The 23,500-nt window shown below is 40.7% G+C and overlaps 1 protein-coding gene across 1 annotated transcript in view; it reads left to right on the plus strand.

Moving 5' to 3' along the window:
• The window catches only part of LOC139464658 (carbonic anhydrase 2-like), a 40,885-nt gene extending 22,873 nt beyond the window's left edge, over positions 1 to 18,012 (plus strand). The window contains exons 2-7 of the mRNA XM_071246180.1: positions 1,473 to 1,637; positions 2,822 to 2,967; positions 3,537 to 3,629; positions 8,355 to 8,421; positions 10,545 to 10,696; positions 17,899 to 18,012. Coding sequence (XP_071102281.1) covers positions 1,473 to 1,637; positions 2,822 to 2,967; positions 3,537 to 3,629; positions 8,355 to 8,421; positions 10,545 to 10,696; positions 17,899 to 18,012 — 737 coding nt within the window. The remainder of the gene's footprint in view (positions 1 to 1,472; positions 1,638 to 2,821; positions 2,968 to 3,536; positions 3,630 to 8,354; positions 8,422 to 10,544; positions 10,697 to 17,898) is intronic.
• The last annotated feature ends 5,488 nt before the right edge of the window (positions 18,013 to 23,500 follow it).

Raw genomic sequence — 23,500 nt, forward strand, 5'->3', positions numbered from 1 at the left:
TGTGTGTAAGTCATAACTAACGTTATATATAAGCCGCACATCCCGCAGCTAGCACGTCATAACTAATGCATGTAAGTCATTACTAACGTTGTACATAACCTTTTCATACTGTAGTTAGTACGTCATAACTAACTTTGTGTGTAAGTCATTACTAAAGTTATATATAAGCCGCACATCCCGCAGCTAGCACGTCATAACTAATGCATGTAAGTCATTACTAACGTTGTACATAACCTTTTCATACTGTAGTCAGTACATGTACGTCATAACTAACTTTGTGTGTAAGTCATAACTAACGTTATATCTCCGCTCATCCCGTAGCTGGTACGTCATAACTAATGTAAGTCATAAGTAACGTTGTACATAACCTATTCCTACCGTAGTTAGTACGTCATAACTAACTTTGTGTGTGAGTCATAACTAACGTTGTACATAACCTATTCATCCCACAGCTAGAACGTCATAACTAATGCACGTAAGTCATAACTAACGTTGTACATAACCTATTCCTAACGTAGTTAGTACGTCATAACTAACTTTGTGTGTGAGTCATAACTAACGTTGTACATAACCTATTCATCCCGTAGCTAGCACGTCATAACTAATGCATGTAAGTCATTTCTAACGTTGTACATAACCTTTTCATACTGTAGTTAGTACGTCATAACTAACTTTGTGTGTAAGTCATACCTAACGTTATATATAAGCCGCTCATCCCTTAGTACGTCAAACTAATGTATGTAAGTCATAACTAACGTTGTATATAACCTATTCATCCCGTAGCTAGTACGTCATAACTAATGTATGTAAGTCATAACTTACTTATATCAGCCGATCATCCCGTAGCTAGTACGTCATAACTAATGTATGTAAGTCATAACTAACGTTATATATAAGCCGCTCATCCTTGAGTTAGTACGTCATAACTAATGTATGTAAGTCATAACTAACGTTGTATGTAAGCCACTGAAATCGTTGCTGATAAGTCGTTGGATGCTAAAGAGAGCACACAGGTTTGTTACTGCATATGAATATTTTTAGAGGGACCAATCAACAAGTCATATATGTATTTAAGGCAGTGCAATCTTACACCAATCAGACTAAACGCTTTGTATAATTTACCTCTTTTCTTCTATATTTGTTTCTTTTTTAACTCGGCTTTCACCGAATTCGAAGTGGTAAACGTCTTAGACCTGCATCACTTCGGGCTTTCCTCCCACATTAAGCTGACACGCCGTGATGTAACTGGAATACTGTTAAAAGCGGCGTTAAACCCAACTCACTCACTGACTTTCTTAACTCATTGTTCCTTATTCCTGTAATATTCCTGATCGGCGGAATGGCTTGTTTTCACTTTGAAAGTGTAAGCCAAATGCAGCGATCTTCGTTAATTAATCATCGCGATATTTGGTGTTTCTAGTCAAGTGACGATGAATTTTACATTGTATTTCTGACAATACTCTTTGTTTCAGACCCTCGTCACTGGCACAATCTGGACAAAGACACCCACTGCTGTAACGGGCTTGAACAGTCTCCCATAGATATCGAGACTGAGGACTTAAAGTGTGCATCTCTTGGTGACATCGAGTACGAACCCCACCATGGAGGTCCACTGTCTGGCGATCTCAAAATAAATGGTTAGAATTTGTTCCTGAGAGCCACCACAACTCTGCAGTAACTCTGCACTATAAGAGACTCGAGAAACCGTTTTGCCGAGATCGCGTTATCGAAGAAGTCCAAGGGCTCCATTGCATAACCGACTGTGACCCGTGAAGATCCGGGAATAGGTCTTCAGCAACCCATGCTTACCGTAAGAGGCGACTAACGGGATCGGGTGGTCAGGCTTGCATACTTGGTTGATGCATGTCATCGTATCCCTATTGCTTGGATCGATGCTCATGATGTCAATCACATGATTGTCTGGCCCAGACTCGATTATTAACAGACCGCCGTCATATAGCTGGACTTTTGCTGAGTGCTTCGTTAAACAACAAACAAAACATAACCGATTGTAGCGCTGGACTGTCGTAAATCTAAGAAGGGGTTACGCGATTGTCGCGCAAGGATCGCTTTCTAAAATGGCATTATGTTTGTGACACCGACCATTTGATTGGATGGTGGGGGCGTGTGGGGGCTGTGGCATTGTACCCTTGGGGGGAATCAGCCCGGATCATCGGCGTAACGAACCATTAGACTAGCCTATCGCGCAAACTTATTGCGCATTATTGCATAATGATTAAAACAAAGTACTCTCATCAGATACGTTAGAGATCTGAGCGGTGGGGGTAGTGACGTCATTTCCAAAACGAAGCGACCGCCTACGTTGTCTAGTGGTAGAGCGTCCGCCCGGAGAGCGGAAGGTCCGGGGTTTGATCCCCGACCGCATCATACCAAAAGACGTTAAAAGATGGTACTTGTTGTTACCCTGTCTGACGCTCGGCATTAAGGGGCTAAAACAAGGACTGGTCGGCTCGGAGTCTGTATACTGTGTCTGAGTTGGGTATTCATGTTAAACTGCGGCATGGTATCTCAGTGTGCTAGCACTATAAATCGGCATCAGTCCGGACTAGTACAAGCAGACACACACACACACACACACATACACACACACGCGCGCGAACGTGCATGCACGTCGCTATGTAAGTGCAATAATCTTGGACGCGACGTTAAACCCCATTTCACCTCACCTCACCTCCAAAACGAAGCTGCTGTGGCGAATGGGTCCAGGGTATTTATTAGAAATAGCATGAGATATAATACACTGCATATCTGAGGATGTCTTTCTTCAAGCCCTTCTACTCTTCCACGCATTTGACTGCAGGCCATGGTGCGAGTCTTGCCTTCTTCGAAAAGGATCGCCTCGTGACGAAGGACATGCCCTTCAATGACGACGAGTACGTCCTTCACTCCGTGCACTTCCATTCTCCCTCGGAACATCTCGTCAACGGAAAACGCTACGATGGGGAGGTAAGACGGTTTACAACGATTTGTTCGTCGGTCTGGTTACCGAATTAAGAGTTGGCGATATTTAAAAAGAATATATCTTGAAGATATCAAACTGATCATGTTCCACCTCTTTACACAGTGCGTTGCTCACAGTGAACGCACTGGGTTCTTGGATGTTTTGTTTGGTTAGATTCTTGGTCGGGATAGTTCTCTGAGTGAGTGATTGCGTATTGTTTTACGCCGCTTTTAGCAATATTCCTGCAATATCACGGCGGGGGACACCAGAAATGGGCTTCACGCATTGTACCCATGTCGGGAATCGAACCTGGGTCTTCGGCGTGACGAGCGAACGCCTTAACTACTAGGCCTGTCTTGACAATACAATAAACTACGTTTATAACGAACACGCTTATTACGAAGTGACGGATATAGCGAACTGTTGCTTTTGGTCCCGGCCATTTGCGAGAACCATTAGTTGAAACGATTATAACGAACTATGGATATAACGAACCAAAAATATTGATCCCATTGAGTTCGTTATAACCGTAGTTAACTGTATGTTGTGTTGGTGAAACACCGTGTTGTTGTAGCTGCATATGGTTCACTTCAAGAAGGAGTATGGGAACCTTCATGACGCCGTGGACAAAGAAGATGGTTTAGCTGTCATCGGAGTGTTCCTGAAGGTGAGAATTTCAGCGTCACGTTCTCTATAAACTTCAACGCCTTTGTTAACCCAGTACTCAGTGCGTTGTCCGAGATCTTCTGCTGTCAGTGCTAGTCATGAGAGGCGACCAAATGGATAAGTGGTCAAGCTCCGTGACTTGGTTACCCATTAAAGCTTTGCACTCTAACGTCGAACCCATTCGACAGAGGTGTCACTTCCCGTGCATTTTTCATATTCGATCATATTTTTTTGTTTGCTGACGAAAGGAAAACACTCAAGTTCCTTAATTTCTAAAAATTTGCAACTTTCGGTGTAACTAATTGTAAACAAAAACAATCTGAATCGTAACATCATCGATTGAATGAAACTTATACGACCCTGGCAACAGCGGTAAACAAACAACTCCACATGCATCGTGATCCCGTAATACTATTATAACCATTCAGTTACATCTAACTTAAGTTTCTATAATTAGTAAAATGGATGTATATATCTTTGTAAAAAAATCTCATTTTTATCGAGTTTGCAAATTATTTCGTCTGATAAACTTTCTGACATTGACCTGTTGTTGATAAACAGACCGACGTTAGAAATACGTTTTGGCGTGGCCTAACTCGCGATTTGTTTAGTTGAACACAGTCAACAAACGCTGCGAAAAATTAAAAATATTTAATGATACGGAAAATCTGAACTTATATACATTATAGGTAAACCATTCAGTAGAAAAATAATGCATATTACGAAAAACAAGATTCTTGCAATTTTATCTATAGTTCTGAAACCGGAAGCACGTACCGCATCTCACACATCGAGGCAAAATATGCAAAAGTTTATCAAACTGCCGTCGCTTAATCCCGAAAATGATTAATCAGAAATTGCATAATGTAAGATTCTATCATTTTTACGATGTTTGTCCTGTGCAGAAGTCTCCACTCCGATGTTTTATATTTGTTCGTGATTGCCGCCCGTGCGTAACATTTTTGAAGTCTAAATCCAAATCGTAATGCTTGGGTTCTACTGTCGATTATTTTCGAATTTTTTTCTGACAACGACAGGCCGGGGAGTGATGTAACATATTCATATGGCATAATAATACCAATATTATACTGTTATTGGCCTAACATTGCAAAAAGAACAATTTAGAATATTAAAGATGTTGAAAACCTTTTCTGAGAACCTCCCGTCCTCTGAAGCGATTACAATTTTGGTACACATGAGGTGAACTAAAGTCATGGGGCGTGGCTGACTGGAAAAAATACATCTGGCAAGGGTAAACATGTACACAGGCACGTTTCTTTTCACTCCACCCAGAAGACTGAGATAAATACAGAACATGATAAGGACCTTTTCTGACTGGATATTCTGAAACCCATCGATATGATCAAGGATGTCAGATCCAAAGCTGGTGATGGTCTGCATTTATGTTAAAATTTTTTTATACATCACACTGACCTGTTGACCACAGTCCACAATGGTTCATATTCCTTCAGGGACACGAGACTCACTGTCAGGCATCCGAACATACTGCAACAAACCTGGAAATTCCTGCCAGACTAATTACACATTACTTCATCGGTTAGAACACAGAAATAAATAAATGCATAAGGTAGGATATTTCCATGTACTTTTCTCCAACAGAACAGAACTGCAAGAAATGTCAGTATGACCTATTTCTTTTTCAAAAGATAACATTTTGTTATAAACATATGGCTAACTCACCAGCTTATGTGCCACCGTGGTTCTTGTGATTAAACAAAAAAAAATTCATGTACTGTTACAAGTAATTAATGTATCATATTCCTAATACAAATATATTTTAGAATTGTTATATTTGGAAACAAACCACTTATAATTAATGCACAAGTTGAATGTCCATATGAGTTTAGTATGTACAGTCATGTATATGTTAAGGATCTGATCAATTTATTCATTATTCTTGGAATGCTAAGATTAAATGACATCAAACAGTTACTTATTCACATAATTGATGTTCAGTGTGAAAGATAATAATTGTAGAATAAAATATCTTTAAATTAAAGATAATAACTGAAGTTTGATCAGTAACGCTGTGCTGATGCATTGACCAATATTTATTGTCCATACACACAATCATTGTGGAAAAGATAACTACTAAATATAAAAGTATAACATAAAATTTACAAACCTGTAAACAGCTGTAAATAATTAAACGATTAGAAATCTATAATCAATACGCAATCATGGCGGTCATCATATTTTTTTAAATAAATTTAGAAATGCTTCGTGAAATTGTTCTAAAATCCTGCTAGAATCTATGAATGTATTATGAAAGGAAAACTGTACCAAATGTAATGTGGAACTAACACCGAAAATATGTATGTAGCATTTTATTGCTTATATATATCCTATCATATTCAGCAACGCAGGAAGGTTATACTGAAACACGTTTTGTCAAGCCCATTTTCGCGCACCTGTTGTGGTGATCTTGCTGATCGACGATATCCATAGACGCATTGCGTGGGATACACTTATTATAGTGAAACTTATCAGCGTGTACATTGCCGAAATATGAATCATGCCCATTTATATTCACCGTAACATTAAATGGTGATTCTTAAATATATAAAAAAGTTCAAATAAAAGATACCGAGAAACTTGCATGTGGCATCTTGATTTATCGTCTACAGTTTCCGGGTCACGGGAGCTTGCAAGGTCAGACGGATTAAATAATACGCCAATTATATCGTCAAAGTCACATTTGTATTTCATATTAGTGGTGATTACTGATACTATGTATTGACTTATTTTTGCTGTATGTGATAGGCGAAATATTTCACAATTTACTGTAATTGTTTTGGTACTAAAAATTATTAGGAGACTACCCCTGTCTGTGACATCACATCCGGTGACCTTTGCACTTACTGAAATATTGCTGTCAGAATTCATGATCTTTATTTTCGTTTTTCTCTCGCCATATTAATTGGAAAATGACAAATAAAACATTCTTCGGTTATGAAGATCGTCAACCTTCGACATATATTTATAAAGGCAATGTAAACTTTGTTGATATTGAAATTGCAAAAAGTTATTCAGAGATCGGGCGAAGCGCGCTATGTTTGATTTTAGGACGTCTGCTAGCATCATGACACGGGTTGTTTATTTTAGTATATCGTAAACATTCGACCAAAACGCTTGAAATTAGGATTAGTGAATATTCATAAGTCATTAATTGTTTCCTTCAAATTTAATAACATTACACATCAGATTAACCCGAATGTTCGTATTTCTGCAGCCGACATGATGACATCGAAAATTAACTTATTTTTCTGTTTAACGTTTAGATAATCGCGCTGGCCGATAAAAAAACCCGAATTTTTACTCAATTAAAATAAAGATATCGGAGATATGATTATTGAAATCAATTTGCACAAATGTTACGATATTAAAAGGTTCCTATCATGAAACGCAAACCACCTTCAATAACGCAATTCAGGTAAGTTTAAGAAAATTTACAAATTTTTAGTTTGCTTTGGACTTAACTTTTGTTTGATTGAAAACATCCGGATATTTTTATTTAGTACTGTGTAGTTGTCTATCAGGAATAAATGTGCAAAATATTTCTTCAATTGGCCCTTGTTTAATTAGGCACCGACTGTTTGAAATCACCCACCCTCTTTAGAGCGCCTTAGGCTAAAATTAATCCAGCAGGCAGGGGTAAGAAGTGTGAAAATAATTCAGCAGGCTAAAGGTTAAGATCCGGGGTAGAATGGGTCTTCAGCAACCCATGCTTGCCATAAAAGGCGACTATGCTTGTCGTGTGAGGCGACTAACAGGACCGGGTGGTCAGGCTCGCTGACTTGGTTGATGGATGCCATCGCATCCCAATTGCGTGGATCGATGCTCATGATGGCAATCACTGGATTGTCTTTTCCAGACTCGATTATTTACAGACCGCCGTCATATAGCTGGAATATTGCTGAGAGCGGCGTTAAACAACAAACAAACAACCATCCAACCATCCAAAGACATACATCCTTTCTTCGATGCAAACAGGAGTCTCTAATCACCCTACATGTTTGGCATTCGAATGTGTTTTTCCACAGAAAGTCAAAGGACGTACGCCTTTGTTCTTATACTCTTGGCTCTGGCAAGTGCGTGCGGCAACAAATAGACTGTCTGACGTGCTACCCCCTCAAACGTTTGAGTTTCAGTTGACAAATATACTTATTTATCGCGCACAAGTACTGATTGTAGTTTCTTCACATGTCATAGAGGGACACATGAGGATTTTTATTTATTATGCTTATTTACTTGTATCTCGACGAGTACGAGATGACACAGGTGATGTCACAACTCATTCGTATTATCACGTTGCACTAAATATCGGTCTACAGTGTTAATACACTAGATTGCGTGAGTAATAAGTGCACGACTTGTCTCTACTCTTATAACTACAAACTCGTTGTCATGAGAACTGTTATGTGACAAAATCAAAGGAAGCATCAAGCGATACCCAAAGGCTGGAAGACATAAAGCAACACGTGATCTATTTTGTTTTGTGTCTTTCTGCTCAATACACCGATATTTAACTGCCATTTTGTACTTATGTGTATGCAATGATGATATAAAGACTAATATAGTATATAATTCTGGCAGTAAGCAGCGCTTATAATTACCGCTCGATGACGACCTTTAAGCCACACAGAACAGTTAATTTAACACCCGGTCATAATGATAATGACACGGTTTCTGTCATCTTCTCCAGGTGTCGAATGAGTCGCACGACCATGCCTTCAATACTTTCGTGGATGGAGTGGCGCATCTGAAGGGCGGTATGTATATTCATATAACAGTACCCATGCTTGCCGTAAAAGGTGACTATGCTTGTCGTAAACGGCGACTAACGGGATCGGGTGGTCTGGCTGGCTGACTTGGTAGATGCATATGTCATCGATTCCCAATTGCGTGGATCGATGCTCATGATGTCAATCACTGGATTGTCTGGTCCAGACTCGATTATTTACAGACCGCCGTCATATAGCTGGAAAATTGCTGAGTGCGGCGTTGAACAACAAACAAAACCTGTGGTTGACTGAAATAGCTGAATGGAAGGACACTCCCAACTATAACTCACCCTCTTGTGTTTGATGTGACCACACCTTCGAAACGGGGAACCTCTTACCTTTAGAGGGGACACGGGTGGCCCAGTCGTCTAAGGCGCCGCGGTTTGCTGTGCAGAGTTGCGGCCCTTGGGCACGCCAGAAACCTATGATTGTGGGTTCGAATCCCGGTTCGCCCCGATTATGTTTCTAGGTTTGTCAGCACCATACCCGTGCTCGTGGGTTTCACCGAAGTGGTAAACGTCTGAGACCTGCATCACTTCGGGCTTTCTTCCCACATTAAGCTGACACGCCGTGATATAACTGGAATAATGTTAAAAGCGGCGTTAAACCCAACTCACTCACTCACTCTTACCTTTAGAAGAAGTATTCCCAACTGCCGGGCAAAAGAAAGTACACCCTTGTTTGATGGTGGCTAAAAACAAACAAGAAATGGTTATTCTTTCATAAGGTATCAGTCTTGGCGCTATTGTGGACCTCAAGATGGCAGTGTTTAGGTAATCATCCCCCGCCCCAACGAAGTTGGCGGGGGAAATTGAAAGGGGTTCCGTCCGTCCGTTCCTGCGTCCCGAAATCGTTTCCGGAGCATAACTCAGAAACCGTTAAATATTTCTCTACGAAACTTTGCATGTCTATCAGACTCATGCTGAACTGGTGCCTTTTGCTATTTAGGAATTTTAGAATTTTTTTTTTTTTTACGTTTCCATGGCAACAAGTTGGACTTAGGTTCTATAAGGGTGGTGTTCGTTTCCGGAGCGTAACTCAAAAACTGTTAAATACTTTCTTATAAAACTTTGCAGGTCTACCAGGCACATACTGAACTGGTGCCAGACACGTGCTGAATTGTTGCCTTTTGCTATTTATGGATTTTAGAAATGTATATTATTTGGTATTATTTCCAGAATTATTTCCTTGCCAAACATTGCATGTCTATATATAAAGCACATACTGAACTGGTAACATTTGATATTAAGGAGTTTTAGAAACGTTTATTTTAGAATTTCCATTGCAGCTATTTTGACATGGGCTAAGAGTAGTTTTGGGTCAGTTACATGGTTTGGGACCATAGCGTGTTAAAATGGACGGGGGATATAGATGACTTCGTCGACTATACGCTTGTTGTTTTTAGCGTAGTGACGTTTTGATAATGTTTGTAATTGGTTTTCAAATCCAATTTTCAAGTGAAGTATCTGACAGGCATTTAGAAGTTAGGAGAACATGAATACTGAGCATTAACCTGATGAAGAAGCCAGAAGTAGCTCTGAAACAGCATGACAAAGAATCAAAGAGGTCGCTATCCATACAAAGTGTCATTAATTGACCATTTTTAAATGTTTACATTCTTTTGCACGCTAGTTTAGATGAGCATAGAAACTTTGTTAATATGAATAAGGATGCTGTGCTTATCTATTGTGAATCAACAAACGATCCCCAAATTGTTATATGTTGTGAATACCGTCAGCTGATGCTGTATCATAATGATGGAGATGACTGATGCCACTGACGCACTATCACTAGTGAGTGAGTGAGTGAGTGAGTTGGGTTTAACGCCGCTATTAGCAGTATTCCAGTTATATCACGGCGTGTCCTCTCAGCTTAATGTGGGAGGAAAGCCCGAAGTGATGCAGGTCTCAGACGTTTACCACTTCGGTGAAACCCACGAGCACGGGTATGGTGCTGACAAATCTAGAATCATAATTAGGGAGAACCGGGATTCGAACCCACAATCATAGGTTTCTGGCGTGCCCAAGGGACGCAACACTGCACAGCAAATCGCGGCGCCTTAGACAGTGCCCCCCTGTCACTAGTGATGTGATATTGTTACGTTTGTGTAGATGAGGATGAGAAAGTGAAGCTGGACCCCCGCCAGCTGCTGTTGGATCATAAACATTACGCCACCTACAAGGGCTCGCTGACAACCCCACCCTGTTCGGAGTCCGTCCGATGGGTTCTTATGAAAATGCCCATTCTCACCACAGCAGACAGGGTAAGAATTTACAGCATACTCCTATTCATCATTAAATTGGTCACGAATCCTTTAGATGACAGGAACCCCGGAGGTTCGATTATGATCCTTGGTGTGTTAACGCCATACCGTAATTTAACTACAATTTTAAAAATATTTTTTTATCATGTTTTTTGGTATATGTGCAATGAAATAGTTTGCTTTTTGTGTCTACACTCGTCAAAGATATTTGTTTTCACTTGCCAGCAAACAGGATGTGCAACAGAACTGCCATCTATGTAACGGTAAACTACAAGAAAATGTCACTACTCCTTCCTGAATTTTACTTGTCTGGGACCGGCGGACGTGTGTTAATTCAACCGCTGTTTGCAAACGTTTACGACCGTTTGACACTTTGTATTTTTCACAATGATTTGTATGACTGAATGCTATTCAAAACAGCCTTGAGCAATTCTCGAACATATTTGGCCAATCAATCAGAAGTAGCCATATTTAAATACAGGTTTATCTGAATCAGGTGTGGTAAAGAGGAATGGGGTTTAACGTCGCGTTCAAGATTATCGCATTTATATAGCGCCGTGCATGCACGTTTGTGTCTGCTACTAGTCCGGACTAATGCCTATTTTATAGTGCTAGCTTACTGAGATACCATGCCGCAGTTTAACATGAATACCCCACTCAGACACAGTATACTGACTCTTAGCCGACCTCTCCTTGTTTTAGCCTCTTCGTTATGTTTTGTTTTGTTTGTTTGTTTGTTGTTTAACGCAGCACTCAGCAATATTCCAGCTATATGACGGCGGTCTGTGAATATTCTAGCCTGGACCAGACAATGAAGTGATTGAAATAATAAGCCTCTTTGTGCCGAGCGCCAGGCAGGGTAACAACAAGTACCATCTTTTAACGTTTTTTTTTATGAGGTGGCCGGGGATCGAACCCCCGTCCCCTCGTTCTCCGGGCAGACGCTCTGCCACTAGACAGCGGAGGCGGTCTATCTGAATCAGTCACCATATGGGCTCAGTCACCATATCTTAGATAGCCATCCAAAGGAGGCCGATTTTATGACATGTACTTATTTACAGGGGCCATGGGTGGCCCAGTCGTCTAATGCGCCTCGAGTCGCTGTGCAGAGTTGCGATCCTTGGGCACGCCAGAAACCTATGATTGTGGGTTCGAATCCCGGTTCGCCCCGATTATGTTTCTAGGTTTGTCAGCACCATACCCGTGCTCGTGGGTTTCACCGAAGTGGTAAACGTCTGAGACCTACATCACTTCGGGCTTTCCTCCCACATCAAGCTGACACGCCGTGGTATAACTGGAATACTGTTAAAAGCGGCGTTAAACACAACTCACTCACTCACACACTTATTTACAAATAATATATATAAGGTGTGGAATATTTAAGAAATAAACGCCGAGTAGGAGTTGTTTATCGTACAATAAACACTGCAGGGAGAATAAACCATGAGGGGCGCATGTGTCAACGGTATCGAAATTCAACAAGTCCCAAAGGTATATGCACCGCCCAGCCATCGATGATTGTGCCGGTGTTCTAAATTTGCTATTTATTGTACATTAACTGTAATATTGAAGCACTCGAAGTGTGGCAAGTAAAGTCTAGCAAGCGCCCTTGTTTGAAATCTAGATCTCCAATAATTCCGACAATAATTGTCCGCCGCGACTTTGATTCACCGATAAAAATCTCGTTGAAATTGTTAGTGCGGTCGTGGTTAGTTCATGACATACTGTTTCAAAGATCATGCATCTTCCCGAGGAAAGAGAGTTAACTGACTATAAAAGTCCAGTTTCCACCCTTGCCGAACTAGGCTGGTATTATGGAGTTACATTTTGGCTTGAGTTACAGCCTAGTTCGGCAAGGGTGGAAACTGGACTTTTATAGTCAATTAACTCTCTTGCCTCGGGAAGATGAAGATTATGTTGCTATACGATCGTCAGTTTGGATTATATACTCATCGCCAAAAGAAACGCGAACCATAGAAGCATATAGAGAAGTATGAACGTTAAGAATAGATGTTTCTATTGTGTTCCACGTAATGAAAAACTAACAATCAGTCAAGTAATACCACTCTTTTTATTCTTATCACGATATGCTGCACGTGATTTCCAAACTATACACCTTAATCCTGCACGAGACAAATGGTGCATCTCGAGGAGTGTATCTATGACGTCACACGTGATGCATTCATGAGCTTCGGTTCACACAACATCACAGTAATATGTTCGTTTGTGCATCGAACCAATCTGTCTCTTGAATATGAGTAATTCTTCATATATTAACCAACATGTATGGTATTTGCGTTTCTTTTGTCGGTGAGTATATAACTTGAAGAAATTCCGTTTACGTCCATATATGTTTCAATGCTTTTTCATTAGTGATAAAAACAACTTCGGGGTGATTGATATCGTATTTTGTTTAAAGATGGCTAAACAGCTCATACAATCCTCAAATTGACATCGCTCCATATCGGACATCATTATTATTTCTTAATAATTAAAAAGATTATACTAACCTACTATCACCCAAGAGTAAGCTCACGTAAATTTAATCAATATTGCTGATAAGCTTTCATTGGCGGCACATCTATTCAACAAATTTAATTTCGATCACTCATAACTCGGGCACCGCATCATACAAGCATCGATTCGTGCAATCACGCAGACCGCTTATTTATACTTCCTGTGTTATGATGTGTTGTTTATGGTTTAAATCTAATTTATCAAAAGCTTGAAACGTGAAATAATTGGACAATTTAAGTACTTGAATTTGAAAGCTCAAGAAGTGAGAAGTAGGCTATATTCAATACAAGGAAAGAAGAAAATATAATTGTGTTTACAGTACAATAACACGTAATGTCTAGATTAAGTGAAAGAGAAAATTACGAAAATATGAAGTACCTGTATTAGATTATTGTTCAAAACGGTTTCTTTCATATTATTTTTAATAAATGCGACTTTAGAATTGCATTGAACCATAGTATACATGTACATTTAAAGACATCGGTGATAGTATATTTAAAATAAAGTTTCAAATTTCATCCCATTCTACTAAAGGCACAGTTTGAAATAGATAATGATCATTGATATATGAAACTAATGGAATTATTTGTCATAAAAGGGAAAGCGAAATATGAAATTGAACTACGACAATAAAACTTGTAAACCGATGGCATGAAAATTAATACACGCAAAAGGACCCTTCTCTGGTAAAAATAATTTATGACACCTAGTTTCGAACTCAGTCTTGACAACAATTCTCAGATAGGCATGTAAACCTTCATTTATGTAACTTCATTAGTGTTCCTGGGAAAACTTCTCCAAATCTCACGCAGTATGCATTGATTTGAAAAACATGGAGCAAGGCCCGTAAGTCTGTAAACAAATAAATTTACAACTACACCAATTTCGAACTCATAAGAGATCGTGACCTTTAGGCGTGTAAAATTCATTTCTCTAACTCAAATAGTTTTTGAGAAAATTGGTCCCCATTGGTCCTCCTTTCCCATGTTCCCCGCCCTTTATTGTATTATAGAGATCTGAAAGGCACATGTCGCCATAGCAAAATTAGAAAAATGTGCCAAATTCTAACGGTGTGAGTTAAGCGATAAAAAGTCTCATATACCCGTCGGGCGCTGTGGAAATCACCCCAAACGTGATGTACTTGATCTACGTTTTAGTTCAGATCAGTTCTGTCAAGGAGAATATTATTTATTAGAAAAACTGACACCACGTGTGTCCATGTATACGATCATAAGTTTAGATCAGCACTTTGACGTGACGCCATTCACGTCACAACACGCGAAGTCAAACCACGCGCCCCTGTCCAGACAATAAATTCAAAGTGGCGTTAAATCAACGACTATCGGTTAGCATACACAGGTAAAATTGCATATTGTAACATCATTCAACAAAAACAACTAAGCGTTTACTCCTTGCTGATAAGGTATCAAATAAAAGTTAAATACTTCCGATATATTTACTACATTTATAAATTGTAAATTTAAAATTAATTAAACCTAATATCTATTGCAGAATGTTGGAAATACGAACCCTGTCGTATCATGATAATCTATTCCGTTTTACTGCGAAGCTTTACAATCTGTATTTTATAATATCTGCATGCATAATTAATTATCAATTATCTTGTACAATCACAGAATGTTACATGTAAATTACGCACACGGAAAATACTATTTCAGCTAACCAATTATAGAGCCATTATCACAGTTTCAATTAAAACAAAAACATATTGAAACCGAATTTTACATCAGGTCGAATTCATAATCAGTTGACACAAATGCAAAATGTATTGATGTCATAATTTAGTAGTCATGTTGATGTTGTATTATGTTTGTATCGCGTGTACCATCGAAAGAAATTGGGGCCGATGTACCGCATTTAAAACCGACCTTAACAATTTGTTTACAATATGGCGTCAACTCACGTGATGTCTCCTCTTGCGACAGTGAAACGGTTACGTTACATCATTCACACGGACGGATAATTTGACCAATCACACGTGACTCCTAGTCATTATGGAAAAAAACCCGTGAAGATTCCGGGATAGAATAGGTCTTCAGCAACCCATGCTTGCCGTAAAAGGTGACTATGCTTGTCGTAAAAAGCGACTAACGGGATCGGGTGGTCAGGCTCGCTGACTTGGTTGATATATGTCATCGATCCCAATTGCGTGGATCGATGCTCATGATATTAATCACTGGATTTTCTGGTCCAGACTCGTTTATTTACAGACCGCCGTCATATAGCTGGAATATTGCTGAGTGCGGCGTTAAACAACAAACAAACAAACAAATCATATGGAAAAAAGCAGCAGTTATTGTCGAAACGGGCGAGCATGTAATTATAAGACAACTGGTCGAGTGTTTACGTGTTGATCATGAACTTCCTGCCCATAAATATATATTATGCCACCTTGATATTAACGATCACAGCTATCTTTCCATATATTAGATTGGATTTTTTTTTCTGTCAATCAGCATCATGAACAGAAAGAGAATCTGCACTGTTGTTTCGTCACTAGCGCCTTGCTAACTCGCACCCGATAAAAATATGCAATACTTGAACAAAAAACTTCGTTTGCAGATTAAACGTCAGTAGTCTTACGCCAATAACTGTATAGTGGGGACCAGTCTGAACTGATTTCTTTTTTCAAATTGGCTTTCTGATACTAAAATAGTTACTTGTATGTGAAATGGGTGCATATTCAATATTCGCTGTCTTTTGTCAGAAGTTCAAACGTGACAGAAAAAGGCCGACAAGCGCGGTAACTACTTTACTTATCTCACAATATCTCACCATATCTCACCATACTGAGATCTTAATTCATAGTTGAAAAGTGGGCGAAAAAAGTGAGGGACCATAAATGGGTTCCGTGGCAACAATCTAGGATGTTAGTAAAAAGTACACCTTTAAAATATATTTACCCGTATTTAAATAACGATGACTCCCCGAATAGAATCCCACCGCGGCAATGTTGGAAAAGTACATTTTATTAGCAGGGGGGTTGAATTTGGTCTTTGCAGTATATTCTCACAATTTTCACGTCGATTATCTGACTGCCAACATCGATTGTGTCATATATCTCCCATTTTTGGAGGCGATCGTTCGGCCATTGCGTTATCCACCTTGCCCAGGTACATATAACAACTCACTAAACTCTTCCCTCTCTAAAACAACGTCGTCCAATATACGACGTCATCAAGTTGCGAGTGTATGTTCGAGTCTCCAGAAATGACGTCATGATAGAACAATGCTTTGTCGTGAAATAAACCACGCTTCGTTCTTCATTGTTGTTTGCCATTTATCGCGTAGCTATCTTATATATGAAAATAAGGGAGCGTTGCTTTACCTTTTGCCAGTCGTATAGTTCCACCAGTGAAGATGGTTCTCAGTGACAGATGGCCTTTTTGTCTGGTCGCCGTGTTGTAGCTGTGTGTGCCACCCAACGTGTTATTGATGGTCTTAATGGAATTGTCTGGAGTTCCTATCTGAATCGAAAATGAACTTTTAATAAAGATTCTAGATCCAGATGTGGACAAGGCGCTCGACTTGGATCAGAACGTCCGTGTTTCGAATTTCACCACACGACTCAAAATCTATTAATGTTCTGGCCGCTCACTATAGATTAAAACTGTGGTGATGGAGATGTAGACGCCACCACGTGAGGCGGTTGATGAAGGCCATAGGCACTTGAGCCCACACTCTTAGGAACGCCTGACGCAGTTCAGCTGAATCTCGTCCCACAAGGGCTCAATGGGTTTTAAATCGGGACTTTAAATGCAGGCATCTGCATGGTTCTGATGCCATTCTGCTCGGACCACTCCACGTGTCTCTCTCAAGAACAACACAAGCATCCGAATAACGTTCCCCAAGGTGTCGTCAGACTCTCTCTCTGCCATCTGCTGTTGAAATACAGTAACGGCTCTCGTCTGGGAAGCGGACTCTTCTCCACTGCTGGTGGCGCCAATGCTGGTGCTGTGTTGCCCACTGAAAACGGTCCCGGCGTCCTCGGTGTGGCCTGTGACAGTGGAGGTGTCTGCTCGTCAATCGTCGACGCACGGTGTCCGCACTTATGTGTCGCTAATGTGTCCCCATGGTCTGTCGAGCAGTTTCCACAGCAGCAACAAAGCGATCTTGAAGATGCTGTCGCACAATCCTGACGTCGGGTGGTGGCTCTTGGTCTTCCACTACGTGGTCGGTCATCTGTCGTGTTGGTGGTCTGGTACCGTTGCTGGAGCCTGTATATGGTCCTTACGTGGACTTGAAATGCATTGGCTTCTTGTCGGGCGGTTTGTCCAGCTTGCAATCGTCCAAGGGCTGGGTTTCGCTGATTTCTTGTCAATCTTGGCATGTGGTAGCAATTCAATAACTACTGAATGTTATCCGATCTGGGTGGATTTTTGTAGGGCAAGAAATGGGGGAACGCATGTGCATTTCAATTTGCACGGAACTCACGTGGATCGGGTTACCATGGCCGTTGCCGTGATGCGTTTGGGCGATCGGTTTTATTGTCGTCTGCTTTGTTTTGTATTATCAATTTTTCATTTTTCCGGACAAGGTAATGTTAAATTTGAGAAACTTTGACAAAAATTATCCAGATATTTAAATGACAACTTTTCATGCAATGTTACATGGGGTGACGTTTCTTTTGCGGTTCAGTATATTATATGGTTTTGTTCATGTAGGTTGGCGCGCTGAAATCTGTTTCAGTCAGTGATGGCGAGGCACTCTCAGTTGACTCAAACGTCAGACCAGCTCAACCGCTCAACGGCCGCGTTGTTTTTGCAAAATGCTTATAAACATGGTGTATGTGTATTGTCTTGACACCTTGAACCCCTGTGTTATAAACTTTTATTCAAATAAATAACTGTTAACATCGATTATGTATTTGTTTCTCTTTTCTTGAACCCGTACCAGCATGTTTTTATGTATGACTAAGTATGACGTGTGAGAATGTGTGTTTGGTTTGATATCGCTTTTAACAATATTTCATAACATGGCATGTCGAATGACTAACTGTCACCCACAATGATGTATTTGTTGCTATTTTCTTGAACCCATACTAGCATGCTAAGACAGGAATCGGTGTGATGCGTGAGAATGAGTGGTTTATTAACGCCGCTTTTCATTGATCACGGCGTGTCAGCTTGAGGTAAGTTTATTTGTTTGTCTGTTTCTTTCTTTCTTTGTTGCTTAACGCCGAAATCAGCAATATTCCAACTGTATGACGTCGGTCTGTAAATAATCGAGTCTGGACCAGACAATCCAGTGATTGACATCATGCGCATCGGTCCACGCAGTTGGGGAACGATGACTTGCATCAAACAAGTCAGTGAGCCTGACCACCCGAACCCGTTAGTCGCCTTTTACGACAAGCATAGTCGCCTTTTACGACAAGCATAGTCGCCTTTTACGGCAAGCATGGGTTGCTGAAGATCTATTCCACCCCGGATCTTCACGGGTCAGCTTGATGTAAGATGAAATTATGAAGTGAATACGTATTTTCCACCTTTACTAGTATGGTGCTGACAAACCAGGAAACATAATCAGGGTCAATCTGAGATTCGAACCCACGATCGTTGGTTTCTTACACGCCTTATCTCTTCATTGAAATGCGAAACCGCACAATGAATATTCTTTTCAACACGTTGTTTCAGGCCAAAAATATTTTACAGTATTTAAAATAGAAATAATTTTTAGTCCCACCCCAAGCATACAAATGGTTTGAATGTTCATTTTGATATGAACGACTTGGCAAACGAAAATATACACCGGTCCCATGTTTGATGGCTAAAACTAAAAGAAACAAGAAATTTTTAATCGATGGTAATATATTGGATATGGGTATCACAGTTGTGTTTTGGACCTAACTTTTCAGTGTTTCGGCGATTGTTTTCAGCCTGGTAACATTTGATAAAGTTTGTAATATTATGGTGTATATTTTCTTTTGGCCGGCAGTTTAGTTAACAGTAAACTACGGTTATAACGAACTCAAAGGGACTACTAATTTTATTTCGTTATAACCGTAATTCGTTATAAGCATATATACAGTATAACTACACCAAATAGTCGGGACTAAAAACTTTGTTCGTTATATCCGTTAGTTCGTTATAAGCGTGTTCGTTATAACCGTAGTTTACTGTAATTGCAAACGGATATTTTTATATTATGGTTCTAATAATTGAATACAGTTAGTAAACTCACACTGAATGTTCCTTTAATGGAATATGATATTTGAGTGTTTACCTGATAGGCGGCTTTTGACGTTCAATTTGACGTTCATACATTTTTCACGAGACCGTCTTGAAATGACGTAAACACTGACGGACTACTTACCAATCCCGAGATTGAGAAGCGTCAGAGAGTTTGACTGCATGATCGTTCTCGAATATCCCATCCTAGCGAACAAAACGAAGAAATGCGCATAATGACCAACACAAGTAACCGCCTCAGGTTTATGAACAATTTCGGAAATCTCTCCCGTCACGTTTATCGTGTCGACCCTTTTGACGTCTTGTATTTGATGTGAATGTAATGTTAGGTGTCGATTCCCAAACTGAAACAATATGTTAGCCCCGAAAACTGTACGTAATTTGTACTGATTTTGTAAACCTGGAGAATTGTGTAATACGTTTAATTTGTTGATTGTATACCAAAAATAAATCATACATCATAGGCATCGATCTGCGACAGACAACTATGGCGGCATCAAACCGACGTTTTGCCGCTGAGGGGCTTGCTGACTTCTAAAACATAAATTCAAGACTTACTGTGTGTTGATACCTACATAAAAACATACAACATGATCTATATGATTTGTTGGACAAGGGGAATGTGTATCTATGCATTAATTACTCACTAGAAGCAAAAGAGTCCAATAGATAAGATGAACAAATGTTTTCACATTCCTGTTTTAATACAGTATGTCTGCGCATGCGTTAAACGCACATGGCAGTCAGGTACTGATTACCCAAAATAAATTTAAATCATGCAATCATAGGCTTCTGATGAATAACCATTTCCCTTACTACCTGATAATAATCTGACGTCATGTTTATAACAGAAATCTGTTCTAAGAAAACAGCATAAATCAACTTTAGGGGGTGTCAGTCTAAATTCTTGTAATAACTGATAATCTTCCATGATAATTATACTACTATCATAAGACAGCTTATATGCTTTTACACATACCCCAATGAACCCACACAAACTGAAAGTCAATTCTTAAGTGAGGTATGTCGTTGAAAGAGGATGATTTGGGGTAATTTTTTTCTTACAAATTCGTAACTCATTGAATCACAGGAGGGGCAAGGCACCATAGCTTTCTGCATAAATACCACATTAAGCAGTCTGTATGTAATGAGTGAATGAGAGAGTATGGCTTTACGCCGCTTTGAGCATATTCCAGCAATATCACGGCGAGGAACACCAGAAATGGGCTTCACACATTGTACCCATGTCGGGAATCGAATCCGTGGCTTCGGCGTGACGAGCGAACGCTTTAACCACCAGGCTAATCGACCGCCCCTGTCCATATGTAAAGGAGTGCATCCGCTCAACGTTCTTCCATCACCCGTCCACAAGGACAAAATGCTGTGTATTAGCGAGGCCTATCGGTGTTTAGTCAAGCAACGGAATGAGCTCTTCACGGTCCAGTCACAATTCACAGTGCAGAGTTGAGTCCCTTGGGTATGCTAGCATACTATGATCGTGGTTTGAATTCCGGTTAGCCGCGATTCTAGGTTTGTCAGCACTGTACCCGTGGGTTTCACCAAACCAAACCTGCATTACTTCACACATAATGCTGACACAACGTGATATAACTGGAATACTGTTGTAAGTGGGGTTAAATCCAACGCCCTCACTCTTTGCATGTGTCTTGTGCGAACACTACCCTTACCTTATGTTGAAACACTGTGTAACGCAGATGGCCGCTAAGCAGCAGTTCATGATGCACACACCCGTGAAGATTCCGGGTTGGATAGGTCTTCAGCAACCCATGCTTGCCGTAAAAGGTGACAATGCTTGTCGTAAAAGGCGACTATAGGGATCGGGTGGTCAGGCTCGCTGACTTGGTTGATGCAAGTCATCGATCCCAATTGCGTGGATCGATGTTCATAATGTCAATCACTGGATTGTCTGGTCCAGACTCAATTATTTACAGACAGTCATATAGCTGGAATATTGCTGAGTGCGGGAACCAACATGTTGCACGAGAAATTGTGCAATTGTAATCTGAGCGTTTGTTGGTCAGAGTGAATGAGTATGTTTGTTTTTTTATGGTATGGAGTATATTCCAGCAATATAACGGTGGGAAACCTGAGAACATGGGCTTCACACATTGTACTCATATTGGAAATCGAACCCAGGTTTTCGACGTGACGAGGGAACGCTTTAACCACTACACTACCCCACCGATCCTTATTTGTATGTAACGTTGTTCACAAATATACTGACGTCCAAAAGAAACTTTACCGACTGAAAATATTCTGAAAATGTTAATCGTCTGTTACATGTTTGCGAGATAACACGCGAAAAAGTAAACAAACACGTGCACCACGGACAACTGCAAATGCACGTGCGGGTAAGGGTATAAAACAATTGCAACGGCAAGTCAGACATCCACAGTGATGAAAAAACACAAAAGAAATGCCACGACTCACAGTCGAACAACGTGAACGAGCCTTGGGTATGGTACAGATGGGAGCCACCCACGCCCATATTGCACGAACCTTCGGTTGCTCCCGTGTTGCCGTTACCAACTTGATGCAACGTTACAGACAGACAGGGCGGACCACTGACAGGCCAAGAATAGGCAGACCCAGGGTGACCACGCCCCATGATGACCGGTACTTACGTACCTTGCACCTCCGAAATCGCTTCCTGACAGTGACGTCATCGGCGACAAATGCCTTAGGTCACAGGGTTAGTCCGACAGACAGTGGCCAGGAGACTCAGGGCTCATGGAATCAGGGCTTTTAGACCATACAGAGGACAGCTATTGACAGCGCAACATCGTCGTCTGCGATTGAGATGGGCCCGGACTGTACGACGTTCGCAACGACGTGACTGGCAGAGGGTTGTCTTCACTGACGAAAGTCGATTCTGTATGTTTAGGGCTGATGGCAGACAACGTGTTTACCGCCGAAGGGGTGAACGAACGGCGGCGTGTTGCGTGCAGGAGGTCGTACCATATGGTGGAGGGAGTGTCATGGTGTGGGGAGGGATCTTAGGGCAGGAGAGGACACCGCTGGTCATCGTTGGCGGAAACTTGACAGCTCAGTGGTACATGTATAACATTATTCGTCCAGTTGTCCTACCATTTCTCCAACAGCAGCCACGTGGTGTCATTTATCAGCATGACAACGCGAAAGCCCATAAAGCCAGAATTGTCACTTACTTCCTCGCAGCCAACAACGTCAACATCCTGCCGTGGCCTGCACGCTCACCCGACATGTCCCCCATAGAACAGATTTGGGATTTGATGGACCGTCGTGTTCGACAACGACCACTCACTCCAGCAAACCGGCAAGAACTGATCTTGGCCCTCCAAGAAGAATGGCGGCAAATCCCACGTGACCTCATCAGACGACTGACTTTTTCTGTTCGTCGAAGAGTGTTTTGCGTGTATTGAGGCTACTAATGATTTGTTATTGAACGTGAGCGATTCTTTATGTACTATGTACTATGCCTATTGTCCTCGAGGTACCACACCCAACTTTGGGGGGCTCTGACGTCATTCTCGGTCGCGGTATAATTGTCATTTTTTAGTGTTGATTATGTGGATATATTGATCTTCTAAATACGCTTTACTTCATGCATGTATGTTTTGTTGTTTTTGAGCAAGAGTGATTTCAAACTCTGGTAAAGTTTCTTTTGGACGTCAGTTTATATACGTGTTTTGAATAAAATTTGAAACGGAAAACGATTTAAAACAAATACTAGTTTATATGAAAAGTGAACTTTGCCTTTTTGCGTAACTATATATAACTTAACTGCTGTGCAAAAGAAACTATAAACTTGAAAATTCACACTTGACACTTCTCATTACTGTGTCTCGTGAAACTGCGACCCGCGTGTTCCTGAAGGAGGCACGTGCACGTTACTCGTGAGTGAGTGAGTATGGTTTTACGCCTTTTTAAGCAATATTCCAGCAACAACACGGCCCAGAAATATCATGGCGGGGGATACAAGGAATGGGCTTCACACATTGTACCCATGTCGGGAACCGAGCCCGGGTCTTTGGCGTGACGAGCGAACGCTTTAACCACCAGGACTAACCGACCG

Source organism: Haliotis cracherodii, unplaced genomic scaffold (genome assembly GCF_022045235.1).
Source record: "Haliotis cracherodii isolate W230 unplaced genomic scaffold, xgHalCrac1.p SCAF_17, whole genome shotgun sequence".
Lineage (NCBI taxonomy): Eukaryota > Metazoa > Mollusca > Gastropoda > Lepetellida > Haliotidae > Haliotis > Haliotis cracherodii.